At 43.6% G+C, this 17,868-nt stretch overlaps 1 protein-coding gene across 4 annotated transcripts in view; it reads right to left on the bottom strand.

Annotated features, from left to right (window-relative positions):
• Pp2A-29B (Protein phosphatase PP2A regulatory subunit A) overlaps positions 1-17,868 on the bottom strand; it is a 121,686-nt gene that overhangs the window by 16,994 nt on the left and 86,824 nt on the right. For all 4 annotated transcript variants that reach the window (XR_011393139.1, XM_070093953.1, XM_070093960.1 and 1 more), the window contains exons 9-10: positions 16,281-16,435; positions 14,412-14,554 (exon numbers count right to left, since the gene is read on the bottom strand). Coding sequence is in view for 3 of the 4 variants with exons in the window: in XM_070093953.1 (XP_069950054.1) it covers positions 14,412-14,554; positions 16,281-16,435 (298 nt within the window). In the remaining variant the exon portion in view is untranslated. The remainder of the gene's footprint in view (positions 1-14,411; positions 14,555-16,280; positions 16,436-17,868) is intronic.

Below are 17,868 nucleotides of genomic sequence, written 5' to 3'. Positions count from 1 at the left end.
CGCTAATGTCTTCTGTTCTACTGAGCACAAAAAACCACCCACTCAACTATCAAAACTACCCTGTATAGTGTACAGAAAATTATAACTTTGCCAATTCTTTGAAAATTAAGAAAGATTCTGATACAAAAATCCCCCCCCCCCAAAAAAAAAAAAAACGTCCAGTGGAACCCCAGATTTCGTCCAGTGCGGATATCGTACAATTCGGATTTCGACCACTTTTTGGGGTGAAATTTCACTCCAGGTTTCGTACCTCTGCTCAGAAATCGTCCGTATCAAATGCGGCCACTCACACACATGACTCAGTCTGCCTCTGTCACTTGTTCAGTGACCAATACTCCAAGTGTTCATCCGAAACAAATAGTGTTATGGAGGCGATAATTTGCGAAAAGGCAAGGCAGTTGCATGCGGATCTTGTAAAGAATGTGCCAACAAGAGTCTTCAATAAAGGTGAAAGTGATTTAAATGTTCATTTATCCATTAAAATTAGTGATTTTTAATTATTTCTCATTGTTTTCTTTATGTAAAACTATAGTTATTCTCTATAAAATGTATTTTTTGTTAATATTTTTGGGTGTCTGGAACAGATTAATTGGATTTACATTATTTCTTATGGGAAATATTACTTCGGTTTTCATCCATTTCGGATTTTGACCGACCTGGAATAAATTAAGGATGAAAACTGGGGTTCCACTGTATATTCGACAAATGACAAATGACACGAGTCGCCGTCCAGCCGCCATGGAGAGAAGACGTCGCCGCTCCTGCTCTTCGTTTATCCTGAGAAATTCGAGATCAGAGCAACTCTGAACACTGTTACTCGAGATTTTTTCTTGGGTTATCCTGAGGTGTCTTGACCAGAGCTGAGAGGAAACTTGCTTGCAGTCACTTATAGCCCCATCCCATCAAGAGGGTAAGGCGGTGACCAGCCTGCTCGTGCCCTCTCCCCCCCACCACCCCCATTCCCATCCTTCCCCACCCCAACCCCTCCCATTACCCAACCCAATACACTGGCCTATCCACAGAACACTACTCACACTGCTATCCTTCTAACTTTCCTGTCTTCTTATTTTTCGGCAACTTCGCCTTTGGCGACTTAAAACAAGGCATTTTGACCATCCAGCAGCCCGTGTGGTTTTTTAAAATCCGGCCGATCTTTGCCTTGGGCCCCGTCTCCCCTCACGCCCTCGAGGGCTAGGCTATCTTAGGGGCTGTCCTTCATAAGTCAGCCGAAATAGGAATTAGGATGCAGCACACACGGGCAACTGATTTCTTTTCAGCATATTATCTGAGTCAGCTTTAAATTAGCTGGGCAAGATGCCCAATATAAGAGTGAGACTTCGGGTCACTGGTGACCCGAAATCCAAAAGGGAAATTTTAGACTGCATTCGTAGCAAGGCTACCATCGCACCTGTGGACATATTCAACACCCACACTGGTGCAGTACTACTGCTCTCCTCGGAAGAGGAGCTACTCCACCTTCTAAAAAGAGATGTTCTAGACAAACTCGCTGATGAGGGCATTTCCCCCATCCCACCTGACAACTTCCAGGCTCAGTGCTCAGTGTTTGTTGCACGCATCAACAGCATCATGCGTGAATACACTGACGTTGAACTCGCGGATGGAATCAACCAAGACAACTCCGAATTCACGGTTCTCAAGGCTTTCAAGTTTGCCAAGAACTCTGTCAACCAGCAATCGCTGAAACTTATCCTTGAGTCACCTGAGGAGGCCAAATACGTATGTGACCATGGCCTGAAATGCTTCGGCACCAAATGCACGCCAGATCAAGTCAGCATGGAGAGATTCGTCTCCATTACCTAATGCTTCAAATGCTACCACTTTGGTCATAACACAAACAAATGCACCAAAGTGAATCCTATATGCAGCATCTGTGTGGATGCCCACGTATACAAGGACTGCCCTAACAGAAATAAACCCAAGTGTATCCTCTGTGGCGAGTCCCACCATGCTGTCTCACCTACTTGCCCTACCAGGAAAAACGAAGTCCGCAAAGCCCTTGAAAACAGAAAACTGACCAATGCCAAACAAAAGGCAGCTCACTCTCCTCCCCCAATGTCCCACGAATCTTACCCCAACCTGCCCAACTCCAGCAATGCTCTTACTGCCACTGCATCGCATCACAACGCCTGGATCCCCAACCCCCCCCCCCCACCCAATCCATACTCCAGACCCCACCAGCCCCAAGGGCCTCCCTCCTACCCCATCCCCTCTGGCCTCATCCAAGAAGGGATAATAAAGAGCACAGCATACTTCATGCTGGCTAAAGAATGGTCCAAGGGCAACGACCACCTCTGCTGCACCATCCTCAATGAGTTGTTCATTGCAAATGGCACTTCAGCCATAATCATCCCCGACTCAGTGCGCCCATACATGAGCCCCACAACCCATACCCCTGCACACGACCAACCATCCACCTGCATGGAACCAACTACCCCTGCATCTGCACCACTAGCTGATGCACAACCAACTGCCACTGAGGCTGACCCAATGGACCAACCTAGTCCCACCGCCACCCCATGTGAGATACCCTCTGAACAAGACTTATATCAAGACTTATCCAACCTTACTCAACCTCCAATGTCCCCAATGTCGACATCGTCGACAACCGATGAGACTGACGTCCCAACCATCCAAAACAACTCCGACCCTGATCTGCCCCACAGGCCTAACGACGATTCAGACAATTCAGACTCATCTTCAGATACAACCTTCACTAACAGCACAGACGACGACCAATTCTCCACTCAGAAGTCCACCCAAGACTACAATCCCCCTCCCTCCCGCATTCCCAACAGAACGCGCACACAACCGCGACATGACTGTGCCACCAAACACCCACCCGCTGTGCACAGCAACTCTTCCAAACACGTACAATAATGGGGATCACAATTCTGCAAATCAACATCCATCACTTCTTCAACAACCGTTACCTCCTTGAACTCGAACTCTGCAACCACAACCCAGACATTATCCTCTTAAATGAAACATCAGCCAGACCTGACCAGCACATAAAGATACGTGGGTACTCAACTCTTGAGAAATTCAGGGGACCCAACAGTGGGGTGGCCATCTTAGTGAAGCAGGGGCATGAATTCCGCAACATACATGTCGACGATTACAACGTCCTAGCGGTTGAAGTGCCAACATCACATGGGAGACTCCTAGTAATCACAGGGTACTTCCCTCCCAGACAAGCGTATATCGAATCCATTCCCTTACACCGACTTCTCAATAGAAATATCCCCACCGTCCTAGCCGGGGACTTCAATGCCCACCACCCTGCTCTCTTCAATTGTGGAGCCACCCTGCCCCAAGGTGACCACAAGGGGAAACAACTATATCACATAATGGCCGCGAAAGACCTCAAATTCCAAGGCCCATTCTTCAAGTCGTTTGTGGGCCACCACCCAGGCACCCCAGACGTAGTCCTCACCAACAGAGACTGTGACTTGTTCCGCTGTAGTCTCTCTCCAGGTGGCAACGTCGGATCCAATCACATCCCTGTGGTAATCAAGCTGCAGTCCACTCCGTTCCGTACACCCACCCCCCTAAACCCAACCTGAAGACGCTAGGTTTCGACCCCTTTAGAGCCTTCTTAGGTAATGATCAAACCATCTCTCTCGAAGACCAGCCCTGCAATGCAATAGATGGGGCAATTAACTCCCTTCACGCCAGAATCAAAGGGGCCACACAAGCTTGCTGCACACTAACAACGTCCAAGATTTACCAACAATACAAACCAACTAGGGAAATCAAGGACAGAATGAACAGGTACCAATTAAGAATGCAGTAGACACTTCCTCACAGGGCAACCCTCCCGAGAAGCCCTACTAAGATCGAGAAGAGAGCTAATCTCCCTAATAACCCAGCATAAAAGAGATCTTTGGGAATATCTTGTGCGCCAAGCTAACCAGTACAAACGCCACCCTGACCAATTCTGGAGCACGATCCACTAACTACTAGGGGCCAAACACACTCCCACTCAACACCTCTCTCACTCTTTCACCGACGCAAATGGTGAGGTAGTGACTACCCTACTTGACGACCCACTGGACCAAGCCAAGCTGATGGGGGAAGTATGGGAGAACATTCTCTCACACAACGGCAGCAGAAGATTTAACACCACCCACTGTCAGTGGGTCAACCAATGGCGGGACGAGAACCTAGAAGACTTTCATCCTATTCCATCAATTGACACAGTTACCCTTGAAGACGAACATCCCCTCACCAGACCAATCACGTTCAGAGAAGTATCCCAAGTCATATGGCGACTGAGAAACACAGCTCCAGGCCCATCAGGCATAAGAGCTAAACAACTAAAGTACCTCCCCCGTAACTGCAAGATGTCTCTGGTGAATATCTACAACGCCATCTTGGCATCCGGTCACTTCCCAGTGGCTTTCAAGACAGCTAAGATGATCTTCATCGCCAAACCAAACAAGGACAACCGCAATCCCGAGAACTACAGGCCCATCTACCTACTCGAAGTCACAGGCAAAGTCTTTGAAAGAATAATCTCCAACAGACTCAACTATTACATGGAGTTCAACCACCTATTCTCTGAAAGGCAGTTTGGCTTCAGGTCCCACCGCAGCACTCAGCATGCCATAAACATCATCTATGATGCTGTGGCCAGCCTGAAGAAGCAAGGGAACCTGGCCCTCATCGCCACCAGGGACGTTCACAAGGCCTTCGACAGCCTTTGGCATGACGGTCTCATTTACAAACTCGTAGACCTCCCTGTTCACAACTGGACCTTTCTCAGGCTCATCTACAACTTCTTAACAGGAAGAAAAATCATCCCCACCTTCCACGGAGCGGAAGCAACCCCCTTCACACCAACAGCAGGAGTACCCCAAGGCTCCTGCCTCAGCCCCGTCCTCTTCAACATATACGTCAATGACCTCCCCCAACCTGAACATACCGACACCATCATCACCCAATTTGCAGACGATGTCATCCATGTTGTCTCCTCCACCCCTACAGCTGGTGCAAACAAGCATAGGAGAGCAATCGAGAAAATGAATGAAGAACTAAATAGAACTGCCAGGTGGGAGAAAAAATGGAGAATCACAACCAACCCTGACAAAGTCCTCATCAGCACCGTTGGGTGCTTACCATCAACCATAGAAAAAAAAGGGGGCATTTCCATCAGAGGTGCCCGTATTGCTATAAGGAACCCAAACAAGATCCTAGGATACGAGATCGGCAGATTACTCAACTCTACAACCCACGTAACCAAAAAAGTAAACCTAGCGAAAGCCCGCCTTGGCCAACTTTATCGATTCAAAGCAGCCCCTCCCCACATCAAATTTCACCTGTACAAGATGATGATCAGACCTCTGCTAGAATACCCCTGCGTACCCATGTCACTCACAACCAAAACCAACATGCTCAAACTCCAAAGAGTCCAAAACAAAGCCCTCCTCTTCATCACGAACACCAGACTCAGAGACAGAATCAGATCAGAGGACCTACACATACAACAGAGAATCCCCGCAATCAACGTCCGATTAGACAAACTTACTAAGAGATAACTATATGACATGCAGGAACTCTACGTGCCTGACAGAGAGAATCCCCCCCAACCAGTGAACACAACCGACTATACCATCACCACCCCTCCCCACAGATCCCAAAGAATGACCCTCCAACAAAGAGTTCGACGCTTTATCCACAAGGAGAACTTCCCTCGACCCAATATCTTAAGCGACCTCCCCGCAGATGAAGAATGGATACCACCAGAACCATTCTATGTCCAGTAACATGAACTAGTGCTCCCCATCTCCGGGTGACCCACTTCTATCAACCAACACCTCACAACTGACCTCGTTACATATACTACTACAATACAGCAGGACACCACCTCAGTCACTGCCTTGCTGGCCGACTCCAGGTGAGCAACCAACCTCCATCAAATGCCCAGCAACCTTTGCCTGCAGCTGCGCCTCCTGACCAACCTCTTGCGAGAAAAAAAAAAAAAAGGCAAGCAATTCTATGCAGTATGCATCCTTCCAATTCAATGACGCATTGGTATAACACAATATAGCATTGCGAAATTGATGGGCAGGAGGTATACCCTACACATATAACCAACCTCTTCATAAATCACTTAATATGCACACACGCATATTCAAATTACACCAAAGTGGATAGGCCACTACCCTTTTATATCCCCACCTACCCCTCCTCCCTCCCCAACCTTTCCCAAACTTCCATCCTTACCCATCCTTCTTCCCCCACTCCCCTCTTACCAAAGCTCTGGTCAGAACCTCGAACCTCGACCGTATATTCAAGGTACATCATCTCTGTTCATTATCATCTCCCTAGGCCTCTTATGTTACACTGTTTTGAATTTATCAATAAAAAAAAAATTAAGATTGGTCATGGTTTAAAGTATCCCAATAATTGAAAGAGATTCAGACAGGGAGTGTAAGGAAGGACTTTACCCATCCTTAGGAAAATTAGCAAAATTCCAGCATTTCTGCTACTCTGAGGCAGATTTCAAGCTACTTTTGATTCTGGAATCAACCAAAATCCTCTCCATTTCAGTATAATGTCTTCCATTTTATCAAGCAATACCAAAATTATTATAATCAAAGAAAGCGCTAAACCGACAAGGGTTATACAGCGCTGCAGGGCAGAAAATAGTGCTGAGGCTATAAACAGTTAGGTGGAGAAAGGATCAGAGGTGAAGGGAGAGAAAGGCTGGCAGGGACGCTAAGGGCTAAGTGTCAAAGTTCGTACAGTAAAGCAGTTGCTGACAAAAAGTCAGAAAGTGATTGTAAGTCAAAGGCAGGGCTTTCTGCAAGAAGGGAATACAGTGGACCCCCGGTTAACGATTTTAATCCGTGCAAGAGGGGTAATTGTTATGCGAAATAATCGCTATGTGAATGAATTTTCCCCATAAGAAATAATGGAAATCAAATTAATCCGTGCAAGACACCCAAAAGTATGAAAAACAAAATTTTACCACATGAAATATACATTTTCCCACACACAAAGAGAAGGATACATGCACAATAGTAGAGTAGTACATGCACAGTATATATTGTGCATGTACTAGTCTACTAAATGAAGAATAAATGACACTTACCTTGACTTACCTTTATTGAAGATGCAGCAATGACTGATGAGACACTGTGTCCTGGGAGTGCCTTTTCCTCCTGAGTACTGTAGGTCCTGTTTGGCATTTTCTTCCAAAACAGGCCTTATCACACTGTGTATGCCACTACGATTCTTAAATCTCTCAAACCAACCTTTGCTGGCTTTAAATTCACCAATATGAGCACTAGTTCCAGGCATTTTTCCCTGTTCACCTGGGTGTTAGTCGACTTGTGTGGGTTGCATCCTGGGAGACAAGATTAAGGACCCCAATGGAAATAAGTTAGACAGTCTTCGATGACACTGACTTTTTTGGGTTATCCTGGGTGGCAAATCCTCTGGGGTTAATTGTTTCTTGGTATTCTCAATAAGCCACACCAACAACGGTGCTACAGCAGCAGCAGCAGCAGCAGCTGACAGTGCAGCAGCAGCAGCAGCAGCTGTACCACCAATAGTAGCGATGGTTGATTGGGGTTTATTATACAACCTGGCCAGCTCGGAGACATGCACTCCACTTTCATACTTACCAATGATCTTTTTCTTCATCTCTATTGTAATTCTCACCCTTATTGCTGTAGGGTTGGCACTAGAAGCTTTCTTGGGGCCCATGGTCACTTATTTTCCAGAAAAAGCACCGAAAACACTGTAATAATACGAAATATTCCGATTGTATGCTTGGATGTTACCACGGAGGCTGGCTGGTAAACAATGCCACAGGCGGAACATGTGAGCGTGGCTCAGGCCGCACATTGGACGCGTCTCGGACGAAAATCGGTAAGCGGGTTTTTAAGCGGTATGTGAGGCAAAATTTTTGCAATTAAAGTAAGCGGTATGCGAAATAATCGCTATGTGATGCCATCGTTATGCGGGGGTCCACTGTACAAGGTAAGAGTGGTAGGGTGGCGGCGGTGTTGGAGGTAAACCCCACGAGCTCGCTGCTGTGCACATCGAAATGCCAGTAACAGATTCTGGTGAAGTGTTCAGCTTCCAGGTGCTCCGTATACAAGTTGGCTAAGACGGCACTGATAGGGAACCCCATTCCCATATCATAGGTTTGTTTGTAGAGCCCGTTATTGAAAGAAAAGCAATTGAAATTAATGCAGAGTTCAATCAAATCGACAAAATCTCCGAGAGGTAAAGGAAGGTTAAGGTCCTGATTGACTTTACGTCGTAGAACGTCAATGGTTTGTGTGGTGGATACTTTCGTGAAGAGAAAAGTTACGTCCAAACTATACTAAGTTTCTTGTTTCGGATGGAGAGGTTTCTGATGCGGTTGAGAAGGTTACCTGAATGCTTAAGATGAGCAGGGCTGATGGTCCCCAGAAGACAGGAAAGATGTTTGGCAAGAACTCCGGCTAGTTTGTGTGGTGCACCACCTATACCTGATGTAGTAAGTCTGAGAGGAATATTATGTTTATGGGTCTTTGGTAAACCATACATGTGTGCTGGTTTAGGGTTGCTGGGTAACAAGTATACATGTTTCTTCTCTTCTCTAGTGCATTTGAGTATTTGTCTGGTTTTGTATAGGAAGTCCTTGGTGTCTCCCAGTGCCTTTTGGGGACCATCAGCCCTGCTCATCTTAAGCATTCAGGCGACCTTCTCAACTGCATCAGAAACCTCTCCATCCAACGTAACTTCCTTCTTCACGAAAGTACCCACCACACAAACCATCAACGTTCTACGATGTAAAGTCAATCAGGACCTTAACCTTCCTCTATCTCCCGGAGATTTTGTTGACTTGATTGAACTCTGCATTAATTTCAATTGCTTTTCTTTCAATAACAGGCTCTACAAACAAACCTATGGTAGAGGAATGGGGTCCCCTATCAGCGCTGTCTTAGCCAACTTGTATATAGAGCACCTGGAAGCTGAACACTTCACCAGCATCATCCCCTCCAGTGTCACTTGGATATGTTATGTGGGCGACATCCTCATAATCACTCCCAAACGTTTTAATGTACAGAATCTTCAAGCAAGGTTCAATGCAGTTGAATGGGCTATCCAGTTTACTCTAGACGAAGAATCCAATGACAAGCTACCTTTCCTAAACGTCCTCATTCGTAAAGTTGATAACAATCTAAGATTTCCAGTTTACCGCAAACCTACCAACAAAAATGATCTCACCCACTTCTATTCCAGTCAAGATACTAAGACCAAAAGAGGCATCATCATCGGATTTTTCCTAAGAGCTTACCGAATTTGTAGTCCTGAGTTTCTTGATGAAGAATGTACTTACATACACCAAACCTTCACTGATCTGCATTTTCCTTCCTTTTTCATCAAAGACTGCAAGAAAAGAGCTCTTCAGATCAAATTCTCCACACACCAACATCACTCCTAACAAAGTTATCATCCTTCCTAACAGCCAGGATGCACTGAACGTTTCCAAGGTACTCTCTCAAACGCTAGTCGCCATCGCATCCAGCACTTCCATAAGGGATCTAACCAGGTAAAAATCGAACCACCATGAGCCAGTCAATGCAGTTTACACTATACAGTGGACCCTCGTTTTTCGTAATTAATCCATTCCAGAGAGTGTGACTATTATTGAATTTGACGATTTGCGAATATTTTCCCCATAAGAAATAATGTAAATCCAATTAATTTGTTCCAGACACCCAGAAGTATCAACAAAAATTATTTTTTTCTGTTACCTTAAAGATAGAAAAAAAAAAAAAACATACCATGGGCAGGGATAGAACCCGTGATCATAAAGTCTCAAAACTCCAGACCGTTGCGTTAGCCACTGGACCAGCTAGCCACAATAAGATTCGTCCAACTAGGTATATTTCTACACCATAGGAAGGTTAGCATAGGCACCACTGTGACCTCAAATGCAAGTTTTTAGACGACTCTCCAGCTAGCATGGCCGTGACGAAGTCTAGCTCAAGTCCCCACGCTAGCTGGAGATTCGTCTGTAAAAACCTGCATTTGTGGTCACAGTGGTGCCTATGCTAACCTTCCTATGGTGTAGAAATATACCTAGTTGGGCGAATCTTATTGTGGCTAGCTGGTCCAGTGGCTAACGCGACGGTCTGGAGTTTTGAGAGACTATGATCGCGGGTTCTATCCCCGTCCGTGGTATGGTTTGTTTGCAATTGTGTCATTATGATTTCGTGAGTCATCTTAAAGATAGATTTACATGCACAAAAGAATGAACATTCAACATGACAGTTACCTTTAATGAAGGTTGTTGTTGATGAATAGAAGACAGGGCAGGAGGAGAGAAGGTTATTGTTTGGAAGGGGAATCCCCCTCCACAAGGACTCAAGGTCACTTTAGGGGTCACTTCCCTAGCTTAAATATAGATTTACGTGCAGAAAAAGAATGCCAAATAAATGTAAAGCACTAATAAAATGGATAAATGAACATTTAACATCACACTTACCTTTACTGAAGACTCTTGGTGTATGGCAGAGGGGGAAGAGGGAGGGAGGCGAGTTTACTGTTGGAGAATATGACACTAATACCAACTCTACGGCTTATTTATCTATCACAATTCAACTAACATGACATAATAAACAATATTAATAACATAGAAACATGGAATATACTCTAGAATGAATAAGTCATTATGTATGTCACAAGAGGTGTTGTGTTGTTGCTGGGTTTATAAGGGCCACTGTGAGCATAAGCTGTCCATAATGGTGGTGAAGCAGCAGCTGAGGCAGTGGTGTTTTCTGTAGCCCTATATAACTCCAACAACATTGGAGGAGTTAGTAAAATCGCTGAATCACTGAAGGCACCCTCTACCACCATCACAACCACTACCACCCTCTACCACACTCAACTGCTACCACCATCACTACCACCCTCTACCACCATCACAACTGCTACCACTCTACCACCACCACTTTCGTATTTTTCTACAAACTTTTTCTTAAATTGTGTGTGTTTCTCACATTCTTTACCAAAGGGCTGGCACTAGAAGCTTTCTTTGGAGCCATGGTGGCTTATTTAGCAGTTGCAAGCACTAAAACGAATGGATTATGAAATGTTTCGTATGAACTTGTGGGATCATCATCACTCACTGATAAACAATGGTACACTGACTGGGAATGGAGTGTGAGGCGACTCGGGGCCGTGCGTATGCGTCCCAGACGAACAACTACAGTGGACCCTCGACCAGCGATGGCATCGATTAATGATAAATCTGACTAGCGATACATTTTATCGCAAAAATTTTGCCTCGATTAGCGCTAAAAAACTCGACCAACATTATTCGTTCCATCTGAGACGCGTCCACTTCTGGCCAGTGTTTACAAGCCAGCCAGCCACCGCGGTCGCTTCCAAGCATACAATCGGAACAGTTCATATTATCACAGCCTTTTTAGTGATTGCACCTGCAAAATAAGTCACCATGGGCCCCAAGAAAGCTTCTAGTGCCAACCCTACAGCAAAAAGGGTGAGAATTACTATGGATATTAAGAAAGAGATCATTGCTAAGTATGAAAGTGGAGTGCATGTCTCCGAGCTGGCCAGGCTGTACACAAAACCCCAATCAACCATCGCTACTATTGTGGCCAAGAAAACGGCAATCAAGGAAGCTGTTCTTGCCAAAGGTGCAACTATGTTTTCGAAACTGAGATCGCAAGTGATAGAAGATGTTGAGAGACTGTTATTGGTATGGATAAACGAAAAACAGATGGCAGGAGATAGCATCTCTCAAGCGATCATATGTGAAAAGGCTAGGAAGTTGCATGACGATTTAATTAGAAAAATGCCAGCAACTAGTGGTGATGTGAGTGAATTTAAGGCCAGCAAAGGTTGGTTTGAGAGATTTAAGAATCGTAGTGGCATACATAGTGTGATAAGGCATGGTGAGGTTGCCAGTTTGGACCAAAAAGCAGCTGAAAAATACGTGCAGGAATTCAAGGAGTACATAGACAGTGAAGGACTGAAACCTGAACAAGTGTTTAATGGTGACACTGACAATGTTGTGAAACACTTTAGGAATGTCATAAAGGAACGGGAGGTACAGGCCTCTATGGGCAGATATGTTGTGCGACAGAGGTCCAGTGACTCTCAAGCTGGTCCAAGTGGCATTAAAAGAAGGGAAGTAACCCCAAAAAAGGACTTGCCACCTCAAGTCCTAATGGAAGGGGATTCCCCTTCTAAACACTAAGACCATCAACACACTCCCCTCTTCCCATCCCATCAATCATCACCAGATCTTCAATAAAGGTAAGTGTCATGTAACTGTGCATGTCTTCTTCAGTTTGTGTGTATTAAAATTAATATTTCATGTGTTAAAATTTTTTTTTTTTCAATACTTTTGGGTGTCTTGCACGGATTAATTTGATTTCCATTATTTCTTATGGGGAAAATTAACTTGACTAACGATTATTTTGACTAACGATGAGCTCTCAGGAACGGATTAATAGCGTTAGTCGAGGGTCCACTGTATTTGCAAGTCAAATGACGATTTGCGAGTCATTGTTCTAATGAAAAAAGTGTCATGATTTCCAAATTACGACTTACAAGCCTTAAGAAAAACAAGTGTCCTCTGTACCCTGTGGAGGCTGTGACAAGATATATCTAGGGGAAACAGCTAGGAACCTCGAAACATGCCTCAACGAACAAATCAACACATGTAGGAATGATAATTTGAACGCTTGCGTACAACAACAGAATTTCACCAATGAACTCATGAAATTCAACGACGCCTGACTAGTAATCAGAGAGCCAAATTTCCGCAGATGTAAATGCCTTGAATCATCATTAACCCTTTGACTGTTGCAACCCCCAATCCTGAGGTGTCTCCTGGTGTCGCAAAATTTAAAAAAAAAGTTTGTTTTTCTTATGAAATGATAGAGAATCTTTTCCCGATTGTAATGACACCAAAAAAACGAAATTTGATGGAAAACTGATGAAATTATGCTCTCGCGAAGTTAGCGACCTCGGCGCTGTTTACAAATCGGCGATTTCGCCCACTATGAGCCCTATTTTTGGCTAATTCCCTTGTTCCAGTCGCCCAAACTCATAGCTATTTCTTTAGAACTCCATTTTTTCTATCGATTGAGTACAAGAAACTGCCCATTTACCGATTTCAACTACCTAATAATGTGGTCAGAAATTTGCAATTTGGCCAATTTCACGAAAACTAAAAAATATGACATTTCAAAATAAGGTCCAGAATGAACAATGCAGACATTCCTGGATCTAAAATAACATTTTCTTTGTTCATCAGTCATGTCTCCAGGCCCCTCTGATATTATTCTTGCTTTCTATTTTGAATTTTTATTCAAACAAAAAATAGAAGACTTACTATTACGCAGACTACTGCAATACTGTAATAATTGTATAAATAACATCAACCCATTCATGACTGCATATTAGAATGGCTAGATGGACATTTATTGGACAATAGCATCATTTGTTTACTTTTGAACATTGGCAAAAATCAAACATTTCCCCTACTTTGAGCTCCATTTCTAGGTTCTTTTTATAGTAAAATCAATCAAAATCACCTCTATTTCTATAATATGTTTTCCATTATATCAAAAGAGACCAAGAAAACGAGAATACAACCATAAATACTATACGAAAATAGACCAGTCGGCATTTTAATTAAAAAAAATGGTCGGAGTTTTTTTTTTCTCATTATGCACTGCGTGCTCCAGGATTTTTTTATATGGTGCACACTGACCACACAGACCCATTCTCTCACATGTGGGCCTACCAGCTTTCTCCTGCTTGATTTGAAGCCGCTAGAATTTATGAGTATATATACGTCAAACACGGTACCTCATAAGACGTAGATATACGGCCGCGGCAGTCAAAGGGTTAATCGCGGTTTCTAACACAATCGAGCAAAATAAACGCAGTATCATTATCTCTGAAGTATTAGCAAAAATCCTCCTCAAAACAGTAAACCCTGCCATCACAGTCTCTCTGTTACAAAAGAATCCAACAGAGAAAGAACACTGAAACAGACCTTCTCAGATCTAATCAACAGAAATATTTGTCTAACCTACTTTAATACTACCCAAGTAATAGTTTTTTGACCTTTTACTCATGTTCAACTTGATTGTTCTACCATATTGTATTACTACTACTATTATAATTTATATTACTACTACTACCACTAGTATTACACCTCACTCTAAGCCTATATATACCCTCTGTGTCCATGTATTGTTTGCAACAGCTTGACAAAGCTCCTGGAGAGCAAAACATTGCCACAATAAAATATCACATTTCATTTTTCTTTTTAGGTCACCCAGCCTCAACAGGATACAGCCAATTTGTTGAAAATAGAAAAATAAAAATTGCAAGTTACTTACTCTTTTTCAATGTGTGGTCCAATAATCTGAAGTGTTTTAGCCACATTAAATCTGACATTGGGAACGTTATCATTGGCCATTGATAAAACAGTAGGCAACAGTGTCTTGGTGGTCACATCCTTGCCACATACTTCTCCCACAACCTGCAACAAACACTACAATTTTAATATTCTGTAATGTACACACTATCTTGGAACAAAAACTCGACCTTACAAGAAATAACGTGTGTACTCAACAAGGATCCAAGAAGGGGATCAATTTTTTTTTTTTTTCAACAAGTCGGCCGTTTCCCACCGAGGCAGGGTGACCCAAAAAAGAAAGAAAATCCCCAAAAAAGAAAATACTTTCATCATCATTCAACTCTTTCACCACACTCACACATTATCACTGCTTTTGCAGAGGTGCTCAGAATACAACAGTTTAGAAGCATATACGTATAAAGATACACAACATATCCCTCCAAACTGCCAATATCCCAAACCCCTCCTTTAAAGTGTAGGCATTGTACTTCCTATTTCCAGGACTCAAGTCCGACTATATGAAAATAACCGGGGATCAAAATATACAGATCAATTAATCTTCTAAGTTTGTCACCCCATGTGGATTATTGAGCATGCTTTGATAACACAAGCATGTTCATCACAACTATTACCTTTTTTTTTATAGTTCTGTAATACACAGTGGGGCCCCCCACTAGAGCAAACTGTAGGGCCCAAAGACTCGGAGAAGTGAATAAAAAGGCTTCGAGGAAGAATATTTGAATTTCTTTTTGAAGCCTTGGGTTGGCCAAATGTATGAGTAAGACCCTGGGTTAGCCAAGTGTGCAACTAGGACTGAGTTTGCCAAGTGTACAAGACCCTGGGTTGGCCAGGTGTACGAGTAAGACCTTGGGCTGGCCAGGTGTACGAGTAAGACCTTGGGTTGGCCAAGTGTACGAGTAAGACCTTGGGCTGGCCAGGTGTACGAGTAAGATCTTAAGTTGGCAAGTAGGTCTACTGCAGTGCCCCCTTTCTTAGGTATAAGAAATAGTTGAGCAATAGAGTTGTGTACAAGTGGCTGCACTACATTCAATAGAATACACTACATTCAATAGAATAGTCCAGTAGGCCTACTGCAGTGCTCATATTTAGGAAAAAAAATTAATATTTACCAACAGCAATGTGTGTCAAAATTTCCCCAACTAGTGAGGGATATTTTCCCAGTATTTATACTTCACCCAGTGATTGACCGGTCACTGTCCTGTATAGCAAGGACTTGGGTATGCTGCTTCACTATTTATTGAAGGAGATCCCTGGATGTACAATATAAAGAGATTCTAGTGTACTACAATGTGCAGAATACTCAGGTTATCACTTGTGGGCAGCGGAAAGACTGAGCCTTAGGGCCGGTCAAGCCTGCAACCATAACACAACATACATTATGAAAATGGTATATTCAACACCCAACGTTGAAGATCAAGACCTCTGTAACAGCTGTTGACTGTATTTGACTAAAGAAGACTACTCTGAAGGTGAAACATTTCTAACAACAATAAGGGATACTCAACTGTTGCAAGTGTCTTGCTTTTCAACAATGTCACAACAAACCGTTTCTTATATTACCTGTGACCAGTTATGAGGATTCTTCTAGCATCAGAGTCCAGCCAGCAGCCAAAGCTTCCCTCTTGGCTGTCTGGTTACCCAAACTATGCTAGCAAGACCACATAGCTATCACAACCTGGCTCATCTACACTAAATGCAATAATATATGCATGGAATAACACTAAGCCCACAGGGTTCATGTAGTTCAGGTAAACAAAAACTCATCAATTAGGCTTGATCCACAGGGAGTTCAGCTCAAGTTCCCTGGATCCAGACTAGAGAGACTTACATTGATACAGGCAAGGCAGGTCATGCGGTGAAGGTAGTTACCATCACGGGACATGGCATTAATTTTGGGCAAGACATTCTGGGCCGCCCACTCAGAGCCAAACTTCTCCACCAACTTCCTCAAGTTATTGGTCGCCGCTTCCCGGATGGCGTACACTAGTGCAAGAAAATACATTGGATTTTAAAATTGTATTTTTACAATCAGTGCAATACAGTATCTGGGGATTGTGAGGTACAGTTTGATGGAGCAAGAAGCATAACACCCTCCCCCTCCCCACAAATATGTGGCTGCCAATCAAGTAATATCATTATTGAAGACTCACAAAATCTTATTACACAACTGCAAACAAATCAGGGAGTGGATGGTGCTTGAACCATGGTGAGTGAGTGCTAAAACTCACAGGTCAGTATGTTAACCATTGGACTCCCTTGCCATGGGTTTAAGCCCCATTCATTCCATTTGATATTTTTAAATTAGTAATGAGTCATCAAAAGCACAAGTCAGCCAGGTTGTAACAGCTTATAAAGATAATATCAATTATATCAAGTACAGTGGACCCCCGCATAATGATATTAATCCGTTCCTGAGAGCTCATTGTTAGGCGAAATTATTGTTATGCGAATGAATTTTCCCCATAAGAAATAATGGAAATCAAATTAATCCGTGCACGACACCCAAAAGTATGAAAAAAAAAATTTTACCACATGAAATATACATTTTCCTACACACAAAGAGAAGGATACATGCACAATAGTAGAGTAGTACATGCACAATATACATTGTGCATGTACTACTCTACTAAATGAAGAATAAATGACACTTACCTTTATTGAAGATGCAGCAATGACTGATGAGACACTGTGTCCTGGGAGTGCCTTTTCCTCCTGAGTACTGTAGGTCCTGTTTGGCATTTTCTTCCAAAACAGGCCTTATCACACTGTGTATGCCACTACGATTCTTAAATCTCTCAAACCAACCTTTGCTGGCTTTAAATTCACCAATATGAGCTCTAGTTCCGGGCATTTTTCCCTGTTCACCTGGGTGTTAGCCGACTGGTGTGGGTTGCATCCTGGGAGACAAGATTAAGGGCCCCAATGGAAATAAGTTAGACAGTCTTCGATGACACTGACTTTTTTGGGTTATCCTGGGTGGCTAACCCTCTGGGGTTAATTGTTTCTTGGTATTCTCAATAAGCCACACCAACAACGGTGCTACAGCAGCAGCAGCAGCAGCAGCAGCAGCAGCAGCAGCTGACAGTGCTACAGCAGCAGCAGCTGACAGTGCAGCAGCAGCTGACAGTGCTACAGCAGCAGCAGACGGTACTACAGCAGCAGCAGCTGACGGTGGTACAGCAGCAGCAGCAGCTGACGATGCTACAACAGCAGCAGCTGAGTGCTACAGCAGCAGCAGCATCAGCAGTTGACCATGGTACCACAGTATTTTGATAATATTTCTCACCCTTTTTACCACAGGGTTGGCACTAGAAGCTTTCTTGGGGCCCATGGTCACTTATTTTGCAGATAAAATCACCAAAAACGCTCTAATAATACGAAATGTTCAGATTGTGTGCTTGGATGTTACCGCGGAG

The sequence above is a fragment of the Cherax quadricarinatus genome, chromosome 4 (assembly GCF_038502225.1).
Source record: "Cherax quadricarinatus isolate ZL_2023a chromosome 4, ASM3850222v1, whole genome shotgun sequence".
Classification (NCBI taxonomy): domain Eukaryota; kingdom Metazoa; phylum Arthropoda; class Malacostraca; order Decapoda; family Parastacidae; genus Cherax; species Cherax quadricarinatus.
This window is presented reverse-complemented; position numbering and strand designations above follow the sequence as displayed.